This window comes from Notolepis coatsorum (assembly GCF_963971535.1).
Source record: "Notolepis coatsorum genome assembly, chromosome: 3".
In the NCBI taxonomy this organism is placed as follows: domain Eukaryota; kingdom Metazoa; phylum Chordata; class Actinopteri; order Aulopiformes; family Paralepididae; genus Notolepis; species Notolepis coatsorum.
In genome coordinates, this window is record NC_140167.1 from 88,690 (window position 1) to 105,076 (window position 16,387).

At 44.5% G+C, this 16,387-nt stretch overlaps 1 protein-coding gene across 1 annotated transcript in view; it reads left to right on the forward strand.

Moving 5' to 3' along the window:
• The window catches only part of LOC311225097 (uncharacterized protein), a gene marked incomplete at both ends in the record, with an annotated part of 41,952 nt that overhangs the window by 23,418 nt on the left and 2,147 nt on the right, over positions 1-16,387 (forward strand). The window contains 5 exons of the mRNA XM_084310302.1: positions 512-963; positions 9,914-10,046; positions 11,663-11,831; positions 14,547-14,651; positions 15,684-15,734. Coding sequence (XP_084166428.1) covers positions 512-963; positions 9,914-10,046; positions 11,663-11,831; positions 14,547-14,651; positions 15,684-15,734 — 910 coding nt within the window. The remainder of the gene's footprint in view (positions 1-511; positions 964-9,913; positions 10,047-11,662; positions 11,832-14,546; positions 14,652-15,683; positions 15,735-16,387) is intronic.

The following is a 16,387-nucleotide window of genomic DNA, read 5'->3' on the forward strand; positions in this document are numbered from 1 at the left end:
ACAAACAGCTCAGCACAATGGGGGTTGGTTTGAAACCACTTTGCTTTTAAAAGAGCTGTATAGCTTTTGCATATATTTCTTCTCATACACAGACATATTGGTTATGAAATACCAGTCAATGGTACCACAGGTGCATTTATATAGCTCTTCTTTCCAAACCGTTTTACAATTTTTGTTCCTCACATTTGACCCGTTCACTCACACATTCACACACCGACGGAGGGCCTTGTTTCCGTTAGCCATGTTCAGCCTGGCCGGGGCGACCATGCAAGGTGCCAACCTGCACACCGGGAGCAGTTAGGGGTTAAGTGTCTTGCTCAAGGACACTTCGACACGCTGCCCGGGAGGAGCGGGAATCGAACCGGGAACCCAGTTGTGAATGTGTGAGTGAATGGGTAAAATGTGAGGAACAAATAGTAAAGTGCTTTGGATAAAAGCGATATATAAATGCACCATTTACCATTTTTTTTTATATTGGAAGAACAGTATGTGACTTTATGTCCCTTTACAGGACGGTCAGGAGACACGTCGGCAGACACGGTTTGCCGCTGCAGTCGTCGGATCTGCCGTCCGTCCCCGAGGAAGAGCTCCCTGCCTGCAGCGCTGCGGTCCTCTCCCCCGACAACACCAGGCCCGTCAGGCCGGCGGCTGAAGGTCACCAGCAAGAGATGACGCCATATCCACACCCTCCAGACGCCCAGGCGGACGGCCAGGCAGACGCCCAGACCAGGACGGAGGCAGACGCCCAGACCAGGACGGAGGGAGACGCCCAGACCAGGACGGAGGGAGACGCCCAGACCAGGACGGAGGGAGACGCCCAGACCAGGACGGAGGGAGACACCCAGACCAGGACGGAGGGAGACGCCCAGACCAGGATGGAGGGAGACGCCCAGACCAGGACGGAGGGAGACGCCCAGACCAGGACGGAGGGAGACGCCCAGACCAGGACGGAGGGAGACGGAAGTAAGCTTCCACTGCCACACTACCAAACTGGTTAACCCTTTCACTGCGATGATACAGAAGGTTAACCCTTTCACTGCCACACGACTAAAGGGTTAACCCTTTCACAACCACTTACATAAGGTTAATGTCGTATATTCTAAGTCAATACATTAGATTAATCCCAGTGCATTGAGGTTGCTAACTAGAGGGAAGAAAGACACAGAATGATAGTGATGGTCCTCATCTGACTCCAAAATAGCCAGTAGAGAATAAAACGTGTACTCAGACAACAAGAGTTCTATAGTTCAACTCAAATGATTTATTGCCTCGGGGCCCAAAGGTGAATAAAATGTTGTTTACATACAGGGATTATTTCATAGTACATCAAACAGGCTGTACAAAGGATTGTTGAGGTGTGTATCATTAGAGCCCATTCACAGTGGCTTTCTCACATCAAACAAGTCTGTACATAAATAGCAGTCCTGTTACATCAATGAAATAGACTATACCTTTGCCATCACATAGTTAAACCTGGTCTAAGATACATTTACACTATATCACAACAAAACAGTGATTTCATGGTCTACTTACATCATGGCAAACAGCATAGTCTCTGGAGCAGGGAGGCCAGCACCCCCTGGGGTTTCGGGTATCTGTCTGGCCTGCTCTCTCTAACAATGCGTTCTGGTTTATATACTATGGCATCAACCAATAATAGCACGTCCATATATTAAGTTGACTTGATTCATAGCCAATCAGTTACATTCTATATATGGCGTTATGCTCCAATTGGTTATCTTCTTTGGGGGGCCGTCTGTCCCAAGATCTCCTGTCGTGTGGACTGGCCTGCAGCAACAGAGGGGGGGGGGGGGTCTGGCCTGCTGCCCCCTCCTTTGCTGCTATGGCATTCTTCCTGTTGTTTGTGGCAGAGATGAGCTGGTTTCCTCAGCCCAGGGGGTCTGTGGCATGTGTCCCCTTTTGTGAGGGAGAGCTTATTTTCTCCCCTTTGAATGAATCAAACACTTTAACATTCCTTGGTGTGGTCAGCGTTTGTTTTGGTCGTTGGCTAAAGCGAAGGAATATCTCGCGAAGACACCCGAGTCTGTTGCTTGATATCTATGGAGGGTGAGTGACTTGGCGGTTTGGGCCTATATACATTGATTAGGTCGACTATTCACAAACACTTGCTGTCATGCCCAGACATGCTAACTGTCCTCTGCCCATCCAACTAGCGGGGCTTCCCAATGACTTCTGTTACTTGCTAAAGCTGACCTCATGGTCGTACTTGTGTATCGCCTCTTTGGAAGCTAACGAGCTAGCTGAACAATGTACATAGTAGGCTAACGTGCTATCCGGATTCGTCACTAGCTTACGCGCTAGCCTCGGGCTAGCCAGCGGGCTTCGACTATGGTCTGCGCTGAGACATTCGTTAATGGTTACGTATTTTGGTTGCTGTTGCTGTTCAAAGGGACATTGGTTTGCACAGTTCAAGAGTGACCGAGTCCCTAACTAACTTCTGGTATGCTTTTTATTTTTATATCCAGGTTGTTTTGAGCTTTGGTGATCCAAAGTAGATGCCAAGGTCGGTTGAATATGCATAAACAATATTTGATAACAGGTTGGGTCGGGTATGGCTTGCACTTAATGGCTATATGGTTATATGGCTTGCACTCTAGCCATTACCCTCTCTTCCTTTTTTTTTTTTCTTTCCTATTGTCGCTGTTTTTGTGTCATCTATATGCGCGATTTAAATGTGATCCGGTTCTACCTTGGACTAACTACTGACTCGCCTTAATTTTGTTTTGAATTTTCCGTGAGGCACTTATGCTATAACGTTGATACATTAATATGCAGACTCCAGGGTAGATGGTTACAGGTTGATGCTGAGTAATTGTATAATAATTAGTGTCGCTGTTTTAAGGGCAATTGAATGAGCAATTAACCTGTGACCCGAACCTGCCTTGGACTATCGGCTGGGATGCTTTAATTTAATTTTGTATTGAATTTTCCTATATGTTTTAATGGCATTTGAATGAGCAATTTAAATGTGATCCGGTTCTACCTTGGACTAACTACTGACTCGCCTTAATTTTGTTTTGAATTTTCCGTGAGGCACTTATGCTATAACGTTGATACATTAATATGCAGACTCCAGGGTAGATGGTTACAGGTTGATGCTGAGTAATTATATAATAATGGCTAATTTTTCCATTATAGCTGTCATGTTAGGGCCAAGGTTCATGTTGGCTCTCGAACGAATATACATAAATATGTGATAACAGGCTGGGTCAAGTTTAACTTTGCTTGCACTATAGCCATAACCCTCTTTTTCCTTTTCCTATTATTGTCGATTCTTACATAGGTTATGTCATGTCAGCCGTTGTGCCTGATCAGAGGGACTGCTTCAGGGGTGCACTTTAACCATAACCCCTTTTTTCCCTTTCTTATTTTTGTCATTGTTTAATTGACATTGTTCACACAATTTTGCACAATTAACCTGTGACCCGATCCTGCCTTAGACTATCGGCTGGGATGCTTTAATTTAATTTTGTTTTGAATTTTCCTGTACCCATTTGGGCCATAACATTGCGACGTTGAAGCGCAGATTCGGAAATAGATGGTTGCAGGTTGATGTGGAGTTATTATTTAATAATGGCTATTTTTACCATTATGGTTGTCTTATGTTAGGGCCAGTGCTCAGGTGGTTTTCGACCGATATCTTTATTGAATTTAATTTTTATTATTATTTGTGTTTATTGGACTAGTGGGGGTTTACTCAGGGGTTTAACTAGAGGGGGGTGGGAGTGGGAAGCGTCTTATTGATCCATGTCTCTAGTGGGAAGTGATAGGAAGATGACCATCCTCAGTGGGTGGGGCATAGGGTGGGGATTGGAGAGTGGGTATAGAGGAACTTATAGTAGGACGGGTGGGTTAGGGTTTAGAGTAGAAGGGGGGGGGGCTGTAGCTGGGGTGGTATTTTTATGTGTTCTATGTACTGTTGTCTTATATATGTGTAAGTGTTCCTCCTCTGAACTCCTGGGATTGACCGTCCGGGCCCGCCGGGATCGGCACCTCTGTACTCAGCCTGGCTGCACGGGTATGTTCTCTACGCACTTATACAAGCTCGACCATGGCTAAATTGAATATTTTAATTTGGAACGCAGGAGGGCTTAACGCCCCACACAAGCGTGCCAGTGTCATTTGGCTATTGAAGAGGAGAAATATTGACCTTGCTCTCCTTAGTGAGACGCATTTAATGGTAGGTGACGTGTCAAGACTGGCAAATCGGCAATATCACGTTATCTCCGCATCCTCAGCCGATGATAAGACGAAAGGAGTAGTCATAGTTACAAGACGTAACCTTGATATCAAAATCTTGGATGTATGGTCGGACACGGAGGGAAGGATTACTATAGCAAAAGTTGAATTCTTGCATAGGAAGATGGCTATAATAGCATTGTATGCTCCTAACACATTTGATTCAGCGTTCTATAATACAATCACGAAGAATATGTTGGAACTTAATGGATACGCTCTCATTGTGGGTGGCGATTTTAATGCGTGCTGGGATGCGGAGATGGATAGGTCTGGGACCTCTGAAACGAGCGACCAGAAACGGGCCTCTAAGGCCCTCAGGATGTGGGCCAAAGACACGGGGCTCTCAGACCTCTGGCGCTTATGCAACCCCACCCTCAGAGATTACTCTCACCTGTCAGCCAGACACAAAAGCTTCTCTCGAATTGACTATGCATTCGCGTCCCCTAATATGTTTGATAGTTTCGATGTCTCATTGGTTCCCTTGGCTCTCTCAGACCACAAGGGGATTTTCCTTACGGCAACCTTTGGCAGGCTCTCCGCAAGAGCTCCCAGATGGCGTTTTAATTCGACCTTGCTAAAGAACGATGACTTCTGTTCTGAGTTCAGGAGTAAACTAGCAGAATTTTTGCAGATCAACGTTGGCACAGTAGAAGACCCTAGGGTCCTGTGGAACGCATTGAAAGGATTCATCAGGGGTCATGTCACACTATTTGCCTCCAATTTGCGAAAATCCCGGTCAAAAAAGCTAGAAGGACTGGAATCATTATATGCGGACCTATACGCATCCTTGCAAACTGACTATAATGAACGACTAAACACACAACGTAAGATAGTCAAAAAAGAAATAAACTCCATACTTAAACAACAGTCTGAGTTTTTGATACATAGGACAAGACAAAATTACTATTTTCACGGCTCCAGACCTAGCCATCTATTGGCAATGAAAATACGCTCAAATGATCATTTCTCAGATATCCCCTCGATTAGGACGAGCCAGGGTGCAGTCACTACTGATTCGAAAAAGATCAATGACACTTTTAAAGAGTTTTACTCACAGTTATATAGCTCAGAGGGTAATCTGGATGACTCTAGATTTGAATCGTTCATCGGCGGGCTTGAGATACCCCACATTTCTGAGGAAGAGGCCAAGGAACTGGGGAGACCGATTACTCTCGTAGAATTGAGGGAGACTATTGTTGAAATGCAGAGGGGTAAGGCGCCAGGCTGGGATGGTATTCCACCCGAAGTGTATTTAGCTTTCTGGGACCAACTGGGTCCATTGATGCTCGATATGATCAATTACGCTATCGAACAAGGGGAGTTCTCAAGAGATGTCAATATGGCGTTGATTTCTTTACTTCTCAAAAAGGACAAAGATCCCAATGATTGTGGTAGCTATAGACCCTTGAGTCTTCTCGGGGCCGATTTAAAGGTGTTTGCCAAGGTGCTGGCCCGTCGCCTGCAGAGATTTATGCCTGTATTGGTACACTGCGATCAAACTGGTTTTATCCCGGGGCGTCTGGCTGCAGATAATCTTAGGAGGCTGTTGCATGTAATCGATAACAGTAAAGACAATACAACTCCATCCACAGTTCTGTCTTTGGATGCCATTGAAGGCGTTTGACAGACTTGAGTGGTCATACCTGTGGAAGGTACTTGAGGTCATGGGTCTTGGAAAGAGTTTTATTCATATGATTAAAGTCCTGTATGCCTCGCCGTCTGCGATGATACTGACAGGCAAAAACTGTTCCACACTCTTTCCAGTCTCCAGATCTTCTAGACAGGGTTGCCCTCTGAGCCCGGGATTGTTCGCGCTTTCCCTCGAACCTTTGGCCCAATTTATTAGGCAATCGGAGGACATCGTCCCCATAATGGTCAACAATACTCCACACAAAATTGCTCTCTATGCGGATGACCTGCTGATTTTCATGGACGACCCCTCCCGGTCGGCCACAAAATTATTGAGGATAATCGACGACTTTGGTAAATTGTCAGGTTTTAAGATTAACTGGAACAAATCAGCCTGCCTACCTCTTAATGAACTGGCCAAGGCGGTACGACTACCAGCTGATATCCCCATAGTAGAACATTTTAAATACCTGGGCATAGAGATATTCCCCACGCTGAACCAAACTACTAAGTACAACTTCACGGGTACTTATGATAAAATACGCCAGGATCTAGACAGGTGGTCGTCCCTTCCTAACTCCTTACAAGCCCGGGCTTCCATAATCAAAATGAACATCCTGCCTAGGATAAATTTTATTAGCTCAATGCTCCCCCTGCCCCCTCCAATAGACCACTGGCGCAAGGTACAATCGATGGTATCTAAGTTTGTCTGGAATAACAAACGCCCGAGAATCAAAAGGGCTACTACTCAACGTAGGAAACAAGATGGGGGCCTCGCAATCCCTGATTTTAAACTTTATTTCTGGTCCTTTTCACTGAGACCTCTGATGTGCTGGCTAGACCCTGTAGAGGCTGTATCGTGGCGCTCCTTAGAAGCGGCGGCGGTGTCTCCGCTAAGATTGCAGGATGTAGTGTACTCCACTGTCTCTATTGCGAAATGCCGGCTGAGGTATGGACCGATCATAACTCACGTGATCCAAACGTGGCGTAATGTACAGAGGTCGTGTGGGGTTAAATGCCCTTGGCACCTGGACTCTCCAATTTTTAATAACCAGCAATTACTTGTTGGACACAAGCCGGTTAATATTCCTCAATGGCAAAGGAGGGGAGTGCATACTCTGGAGGATATTTATGATAAGAACGGCCTCCGTGCGTTTCAGGACTTAAGAGAATTTTATGATCTTCCCGGCGAGTCCTTCTTTCTTTACCTTCAACTAAGGTCAGCACTGAGGGCGCATGGCGTACCGTGGGCTCAAGCCTTGCACCCACACCCCTTCCTCAGGCTCATAGTGGACAGGACGACATCCAGAGGGTTTGTCTCCGACTTTTATACGCTCTTAATTCAATCCACGTATAAAAATTTATCATTGGATACAATCTGGCGTGTGGATATCCCGGAGTTGGACCCCGAGTTTGACTGGGATGATGTTTGGGCAAATGTGGCATTATCTTCCCGCAACCCCAATCACCAGCAAATTAATTTTAATTATATTCATAGGACCTATCTTACACCTAGGAAGCTATTTGCTATGGGACTGATAACCGACTCTCGGTGCACTTTGTGCTCTCAAAAGGCCACTGGCACTTATATGCATATGTATTGGGATTGCCCACCAGTGGCCCGCTTCTGGAGGTCAATAACGGACAAACTTTCAGATCTGTGTGGCTTAACTATCCCATTCTCAGCTGTTACGCTACTCCTGAACGATATAACGACACTACCCGCGTCCGTACAACTGAAAAGGGTTGTCCTAGCGGGCGTCACAGCAGCGAAGAAGCTAATAGCAATGAGATGGAAGGAGCCTGAGAAGCTTACAATGATTAACTGGTCCCTAACTCTATTGGATGTGATTTATCTTGAGATATCCACAGCCCGGGTGATTGGGGTGGGGCAGGCTGGAATTGACCTGTGGTTCGCAGCAGCTGAGAAGGTAAAGACCGCAGTGTGCGGCTGAGCGGGGTTGGGGTGCGTGTTCGGGTGAGTCCGGCGGTCTCTTGGGAGGGGGAGGAGGAAGTGTTTTTGTCTGTCTTGTCCCTTGTCTTGTCATCTTGAGTTTAGCTGGGGATATTATGGGGGGGCAGCTATTTAACTAGTTCTTCACTGTTTGGCCACTTTTACACGGTCTCTGTGAGTCTATGGAACACCTACAGGTTTTTGTTTTTTTCATGAAGGTTCATTGCTCTGGTTTCAGGTCGTGTTCCCCCAAAAAATGGTCCTTGTGGTGGGTTGGAGATGTACGTTTTATTAATATGGGGTCACACGGCCGGGAATCGGGACTGAACACTGGGAAAGACCATTTATTAGATAGTACCCCTTGGAATTAATTTAGTAGGTTGAACTCTGGTTTCTTTTCTTTTGTCTGTATAATTGTTAGTCATTATTATTATTGTTTTTGTTATGTATTGTGATTGTGGTTAATGTGTTGTCTTGTTTCGTGAGAATGTCAATAAAAAAATTTGATCAAAAAAAAAAAAACATTCCTTGGTGTACCATTTTGATTTTCCAATGTACATGGTTCATGCAATGACCTATAGATCTCTAATAGCACCCCAGTACAGTCATTGCTTCTAGGCTGATACCAAACATCACAGGAGACAGCACCAACCTTTATTTACCAGACTGAAACTTTGTAATATAACTGTGATAAATATACCAGGATTTATAACAAGAGTGAAATAACACTATTACTTTCATAACCAGGTGACATTCTAAATGACATTCAAATATTCTTTTATCTAATATGTCAGTTACCTTTTAATATGATATTGTTTGAATTAGTTCCAGTCTAACATACTGTAAATACATTCTGCTCTTAACAAGTCTGTGCTGGTCTGCCCTCTTGGCCCCAGTGGGGTGTGATCACCTACATTAACATAGAATTTACAGTCAACAGATTTCCACTCTGAGCGTGGGAAGATCTAATCATTCTAGTCATATATGTACTTAAGGCATTCTTTGAATTAACCATTATAAACAGATATTTGCAGTTTCAGTGATGATGTAACAGTGTGTTTTGTCTCTAATCTATAATTGTTTCATTTAGCCTCTTGCTTCTTGGTGCAACTGTCACCCCATGGAAAGGTGTTGTTTGTTCTATAGATTAGCCGTTGCTTGAGTGGGGGGTTGAGTGACTGTTCCTGCTGTTATCAAGTTTGGGCTGGTCTGCTGATGCAACTGTCTCTAGAATGGTTCTTTATTTAGCACTGAAAATTGAGACTCAGTTTGTTCCAAACGGCACACAAGGCTTTTGCATATATTTTCTATTTACAGACATATTGATTATGAAATACACAGTCAATGTTACCACATTAACCCTTTCACTACCACACTGCAGACAGTTTCTGTGTGGTAGTGAAAGGGTTAACCTTCTGTAGTGTGGTAGTGAAAGGGTTAAAGAAAAGCAATACAGCAAAACCAGCATTTGTAGGACATAAGATAAGATAAGTAATAGTATTATTCCTTTATTGATCCCCTTGGGGAAATGTGGGCGTCATAGCAGCATGGGGGAGGGGGGAGGGGGGGTACAGGTATGGGCAGGGTAATAGTAGAAAAGACATAAATATAAAATTAAATCTGAATATAAAAATATGAGAACAAATAAACAGTGTAAACAATATAATACATACTACAGTATTTGCATTGTTTGGTATTGTACTGTTATTTGTATGTTCTAGCTGCCGATGGTGTACTGACACCAGTAATGAGTATTGCGCCGATTGTTTTAACTCATACTTGCTTAGTCAGCTAAAAGTGTTATCGGTGCACCTGTAACTGATCTATCTCAAGCCCCGCCCACTCTTCCATCTTCCAATCGCAACCGTTGCTTCCCAAACTAAAAAAAGGTTTGTCTAAGGAAGCAACGGTCGTGATTGGAGGATCGAGAAGAAAGAGAGAGGGCGGGGCTTGAGACGGGTCAATTGTAGCGGATATCTCTCCTCTCCTCAGGTTCCTTTCAGGTGCATCCCCCAGGTCCCTCTCCTCCTCCTCTCCCTGCTGCTCCTCCTCTTCCTCCTCTCTCTGGAGTCATGAGCAGGCCCTCGGCCGGGACCACGGACCGGGAGGAGGCCTCGCGCCTCCTGGCGGAGAAGAGGAGAGAGGCGCGCCTGCGGAAGGAGAGGGAGGAGCAGGAACAGCGTGAGCGGGAGGAGGCGGAGAGGTGAGCGTGAACAAACTCTTCTGGCACTAGGACCACACACAGCCTCTCAGCAGAAGAGACCACGTCTAGATACTAGAGCACGGGGGATCAAATCATAGATATATATATATATAAACACTAGATGGCTCAAGGCGGAGTCTCCCTCGTAGTTCACCGGCGGCCATCTTGCTTGAGTGGACGACTGCTTTAAGGTGATGATCTGCAAAAACAAAAATACTCTTAACTCGCTGAAATCTTTACCGATTTACAAACGGTTTGGTTTATTACAAACGTTATTAACATGGCTATGATTCTTGCTTGGAAGATTTTTTTTTTTCATATCAAAGTCCATTATATTTATAAGTATGCAGTATGATAACTACATCTCTGACGTTTTTAACAAACCAAACGGTTGAGAATTTAGCAAGCTATGGTTATTTCAATAGTACATGCACCATAGACATACATGTTATGAGTGGGCGTGCTCCACCCACGCAAGATGGCCGCCATGTGGCAACGTCGGTCTCCATTGGCCAGCAGCGCGGGTGAATCATCTAATGATATATATCTATGGATAAAATGAATGAATGTTGATGAGAGTCTTGACCTAAGTGGTCGTAGCTACGGCTGTGGGGGCGCTGGAGACATGATCCAATAGACCTTTATACGCCTGAGTCTCCTGAACACGCAGGGACCAGTCCCAAGTCGATCTGCACTTTCTCTGGCGAGCTATAGTCGCCTTCCCGCACCTTCTCCCCAAACTCTGCATGTGCAGATTTCCCAGGGAGTCTCTCTGGATCATGTCTCCAGCACCCCCCCCCCCCCCCCCCCTAACCCTGGCAGTGTTAGTGCCATGTACTATACTCAGGGTTCGCACAAGGTCCTTGAAGTGCTTAAAGTGCTTGATTTTTTACCAAAAAAAGTCAAGGCCTGGAATTACTTGAAAACAGCCCATTTTTAACAAGCTGCTTAAAAAGTTCTTGAAATTCAAATCAACCATTCGCATTGAACGTTTTGTTCATCCATGATAAAATTGTTCTGTAAAAACGTAAGTACTAAAAACTAAATCGTATGTTGGGAGGGGGGGGGGGGTCGATTAGTATTCGAATAGTTTCCAGTGACCAGAATAGTAATCTTGTGAGTTTTTGCCTCACCCCCACTACTGGACAACAACGCCTTTGTGGAATCATGTTGTTGTCGAGATCAGTGCTGAGACTGTGGTGTGGTGTTGTGTGTGGCCACTAGGCGGAGATCAGTGCTGAGACTGTGGTGTGATGCTGTGTGTGGCCACTAGGCGGAGATCAGTGCTGAGACTGTGGTGTGATGCTGTGTGTGGCCACTAGGCGGAGATCAGTGCTGAGACTGTGGTGTGATGCTGTGTGTGGCCACTAGGCGGAGATCAGTGCTGAGACTGTGGTGTGGTGTTGTGTGTGGCCACTAGGCGGAGATCAGTGCTGAGACTGTGGTGTGATGCTGTGTGTGGCCACTAGGCGGAGATCAGTGCTGAGACTGTGGTGTGGTGTTGTGTGTGGCCACTAGGCGGAGATCAGTGCTGAGACTGTGGTGTGATGCTGTGTGTGGCCACTAGGCGGAGATCAGTGCTGAGACTGTGGTGTGGTGTTGTGTGTGGCCACTAGGCGCTGCCTGGAGGAGCTGGAGCAGAGGAGGGCGGAGGAGCGCGCGCGGCTGCAGGCGGAGGCTCGGCGGCTGATAGAGCAGAAGAGGAGCAGGGAGGAGGAGGAGAAGAAACAGGCCGAGGAGGAGAGAGCTCGAGCTGCCATGGAGGCTGCCCTCCTCCAGAAACAGGTGAGCGATGAGGACACCTCCGGTTCCTCCCCTGGTTTGATTGATTGATTGATTTTTATTGTGGAGTAAAAGACAGCATCCAAGGGATAAAAACGTGAGAAAGTGCTGCACTTATTTCCATCATGGTCCCTGATTTTGGACATGGACAGACATCATAAAACATAGAGCATCATAATAAAACATAGAGCATCATAATAAAACATAGAGCATCACAATAAAACATAGATCATAATAAAAACATATAGCAACCCCATAAAACATTAACCTGTATTTCACTTCTACATATACTATCAACAGACTAACAGATACTACCCTCTCCTTCCTAGACGTGGCTACTACTCTACATTACACTGGCTAGCCATTTCTTTGTGGCACGTCTAAAGCTTCCCCCCTCTTCGATGTTTTTCAGGGCCACTGGAAGCTTGTTCCACTCCAATGCTGCAGAATATAAAAAAGTATTTGTGCCCATTAGTGAGTTGAATTTAGGAAGAATAAAATCATATGGTATGGAGGAGACACAGTGGATGAAGGGCTCCCATTTTCATATTGCACATTCTAACACGGCGTATCTGCGAGGTATTAAAAAGTCTTAAAAGGTATTAAAAATACTTAAATTGAATTTGCACAGGTATTAAATTTGGGGGGGGGGGGGCAGCCAGGGAGATTAAATAATATTAAATACATGAAATGTTTTTGTATTCAAGTCATCGTTTGTTGCGGGGCTACCGGGAGCTTGGTGCGTCTGGCGAGCTTGTACGGAACGCACGATAATTAAAATTGGCGCACAAGTGCAGCCGCCAGTTCTGTGTAGCTACAGTATGTGTTTATTGAATTTTCTTGCTGGTATGGTTGCGAAATTGGTATTACATTTTGAGACAAGAAATCGAGGCCATAGGTTCGGAAACAACAAGAAGTTTGTTATCAACATTTACATTTAGTAATTTAGCTGATGCTTTTATCCAAAGCGACTTACAGGTTCTGTACGACAAGTCAGCAGGAAGGGTACAACTCTATCAGCTGAGTAACAATGTTCATCAAACAGTGCTGACACTTGGGTGCTGCAGTGTTGAGTGCATCGTTGTAGAGACATATTCGTATAGTAGGAAGTAATATAAACAAGGAAGATTAATTGGTGGAAGAGTGCATGAGAGTAGAAGACAGTAAGAAGGTTAGTTCAAGGCTATTTCAAGTATCGAGAGATAAAGGAGCTCGATGTCTCATGGATGCCCTTGAACGCATTCAACAATTGGAGCAGATTGACAGGTCGGGATGAAAGAGGCGGAGCCTCTGAGGGATAATCTTGAAAGCAGGAGTAGACAGCAGCTTGAGCTTCACCGGCATCCCGGAGGGAACTAGTCCCACTAAATGTATGGAGTTTATCAGGAAGGGGTGCCCCCTTTCCCCACTTTTATTTGTTCTTGCTATCGAGCCGTTGGCCATTGCTTTTTGCGCTCCCTGGAGGGTTATGAGGGAAGTGTAGGAGGTGTAGAAAACAGTGTCGTTGTATGCAGATGACCTACTTTTGTATGTAACAGATCATCATAAGTCCATCTCCAACATAATGTCTATTCTAAGAAGATATATATGCACATTAATATTCTGGATACTAGGTCATATCCAGGTTAAAGTCTTAGGTGTTTATATACATTTTCATATCCTGATTACCAATTTACCCGTATACGTTAAGAAACTGAATGTTGCTAGTAATACAATGGAAACTTGCTAACCAGAAACCAACCGCAGACAGACTGAGGGTGTTTACATGCGTCAGTGTCCAGGCTAATATCGGCATATCCCACGACATATATCCTCATATTCACCTTTCACATATTTGGGATATGATCTTATCCTGGTTATTAGGAATGGGATCTGTCATTTAGGCTACGTTCAGACTGCAGGCCAATGTGACTCGGATCGTTTTTTGTTTCACAACGGCGTGAACAGCAAAAGTCACATGGCATTTGATCTCTTCAATTATGATTTGGGCCACTTTCATATATGTGGTCCTAAATCAGATACAGATGAGATTTTTTGCAATGCGACCTCAGTCTGAACAGAATTCATGCAACTTTTAGTTCACCCTAGATTGACATTCTTCAAAATTCTGTGGCGGGAGTCACTCTGTGTGAACAAACATGAAGACAGCTGTGATGGAGGCGGTCAGTGGATACAAACATGGAAGACAGCTGTGATGGAGGTGGTCAGTGGATACAAACATGGAAGACAGCTGTGATGGAGGTGGTCAGTGGAGGGACAGTGAGGTGTTTGGGGTGATACTTCTGTACAAGCAAAACTTGAGGGGACGTATCATATCTGTGTTTGAAAGCATATCGAAAGAAGAAATGTCTCTTTCTTCTCCTCGCCCCCATTATCATCTGCTCACTAATTAGCTGTCCTCCACTGCACATCAACTTATAAATCAAACCATAAACTGTGACCTCAGTGTCCTCCATGTTTACTTTCATCATCGTTATTGTTCATTTGCGCATGCGGGTCAGTTCAGGAGCTGAGGAATAAATCTAAATCGAGCACTACGGCTTGCAGTGTGAACATAGCCTAACATTCACCCTCTCAGACAGAATACTCAAGTGTCCTGAATGATATTGGAACATTAAATGTGCACGTAAACACATTGTATTCTACCCAAATCCTTTAACCCTCACCCGAGTTACCTGCATATGTACCTAAATGTCCTCTACCCTCTTTCTCTAACAGAGAGGAGAGGAGCAGGCGAGAGAGCGGGAGAAGGAGGAGCAGTTGAGGCGAGAGAGAGAAGTACTTGCCCAGAAAGAGGAGGTGGCTCGCCAAGCGAGGAGAAAGGTGACGTGACGTTTGAGAAGATAGTGTGACGAATGAAAAGATCAAAGGATGGTTAACGATTCCCTCCAGATGTATTTTAAACCCTTAACATGTCTACTATATTCAATAACAATTTGTATTAATGTTTTTTTCCACCAAATTGTTCACTAAACTCCTGAACATTTTATAGTAGCATCTATACACCTTTACATCACACATTCAACTCAGACTTCTGGGAGATACAGAGAAGATCTCTCTCTCCAGGGGAAGGAGGTGCTCTGGTGACAAATGCTGCACAAACAACACTCTGTATCGTCAGAAGACACACCTCCAAGAGGAGTTAACCACAGAAGAGCGGAGAGGATCTTTAACATGTTCACTTTACAAACTATAGCTGATTGATTGAATTGATTGAAAAGTTTATTAACAGATTGCAGAATGGGTACAGTACAGTACATCTCAATACATACAATTGTTAAGGGGATGCAGACCAGAGAAAGACTTTCGTCTTGTTTACACCAGGGTCCCCCATTTTCAATTCATCATAACATATATGACATACATGACATACAGATAGACAGTACTGCTACATCTATACATTTATGACATATCAGATTTGCAAATACAGTACTGTTTGTGATACAAAAGTGTCCAGAAAAGGAGTGTATATACATTTGGCGTAGAAACTGTACATTGGAGGCAGGCACGTGCACACATAGAGGCCAAGGGGTGCCTGAGCACCTGCCTTTTTGAGCCTCATCAAAAAAGTAGCTACTATAGCTACTATACAGAGCGCCCCTGCCCATGTTTTTGCAAACCGTGCCCTCAGATAACAAATCCATGCCCACACGAATCACACAAAAATGTGTAACCATTACATATTTATATTAAAAAAAAATCTCAGTTGACCCCGGGTGAGCGCCGTACTATTATACTACATTGATTCTTTTAAATGGTAAAATGGCTGGAATAAGACTCATTGACAAGATGTGGTAATTGAAATCCAACCATGACAGATTTTTTTTTTTTTTTTTTTTTTTTTTTTTTTAACAGCGACTGGAGGAGATCATGCGGAGAACTAGGAAAACTGATCCTGCCGATCAGGTGAGATCAGACACTCAGTATATTCATGCCATAGACTCATCCCCCCACGACACACCACAACCCGCCATGGCCAGTCCTACGTGTCGGTAGCCATCAGGCTACACAACCGTGGGCAGACTGCTGTCGATTGCTGGAGAACTAACGGCTGGTGAACTTGAGAACTGTTAGGACTATCTGACTCTTTAATAATAACAGAATAAGGGACAGAGACTAGCAGGGGCCGCCGTGTCAAACCCGTTGTACAACTGGTTTAGCTCATTAGCCCTATCCACGTATGTCTTCGTTATAAGGTGGTATGTCACAGAGTTAAAAAAAATTCACTATCAATTTATTAAATTAGCCATTGTTTTTGGTTCTGGCCCACCATATAATGGCTTGGAAAAAATTTGGCCTGAGGCCAAACTTAATTGCCGACCACTGATGTATACCATCATTAGTATTATTACTGTCTGATTAAATCCTGCCACCCGCTACTGTTCACTACGGTTATCACTATTGTCATTATTACTTACACGTTGTTCTATTATTCTATCTATTATTATTCTATTATCTGTGTACCACTACCTACCCTACCTTTATTAAAGGGATTAATAAAAGAACGCTTGACTTGGGGCGGCTAAGTGGCGCAGTGGGCGCTCTCTGCGTTGCTACCA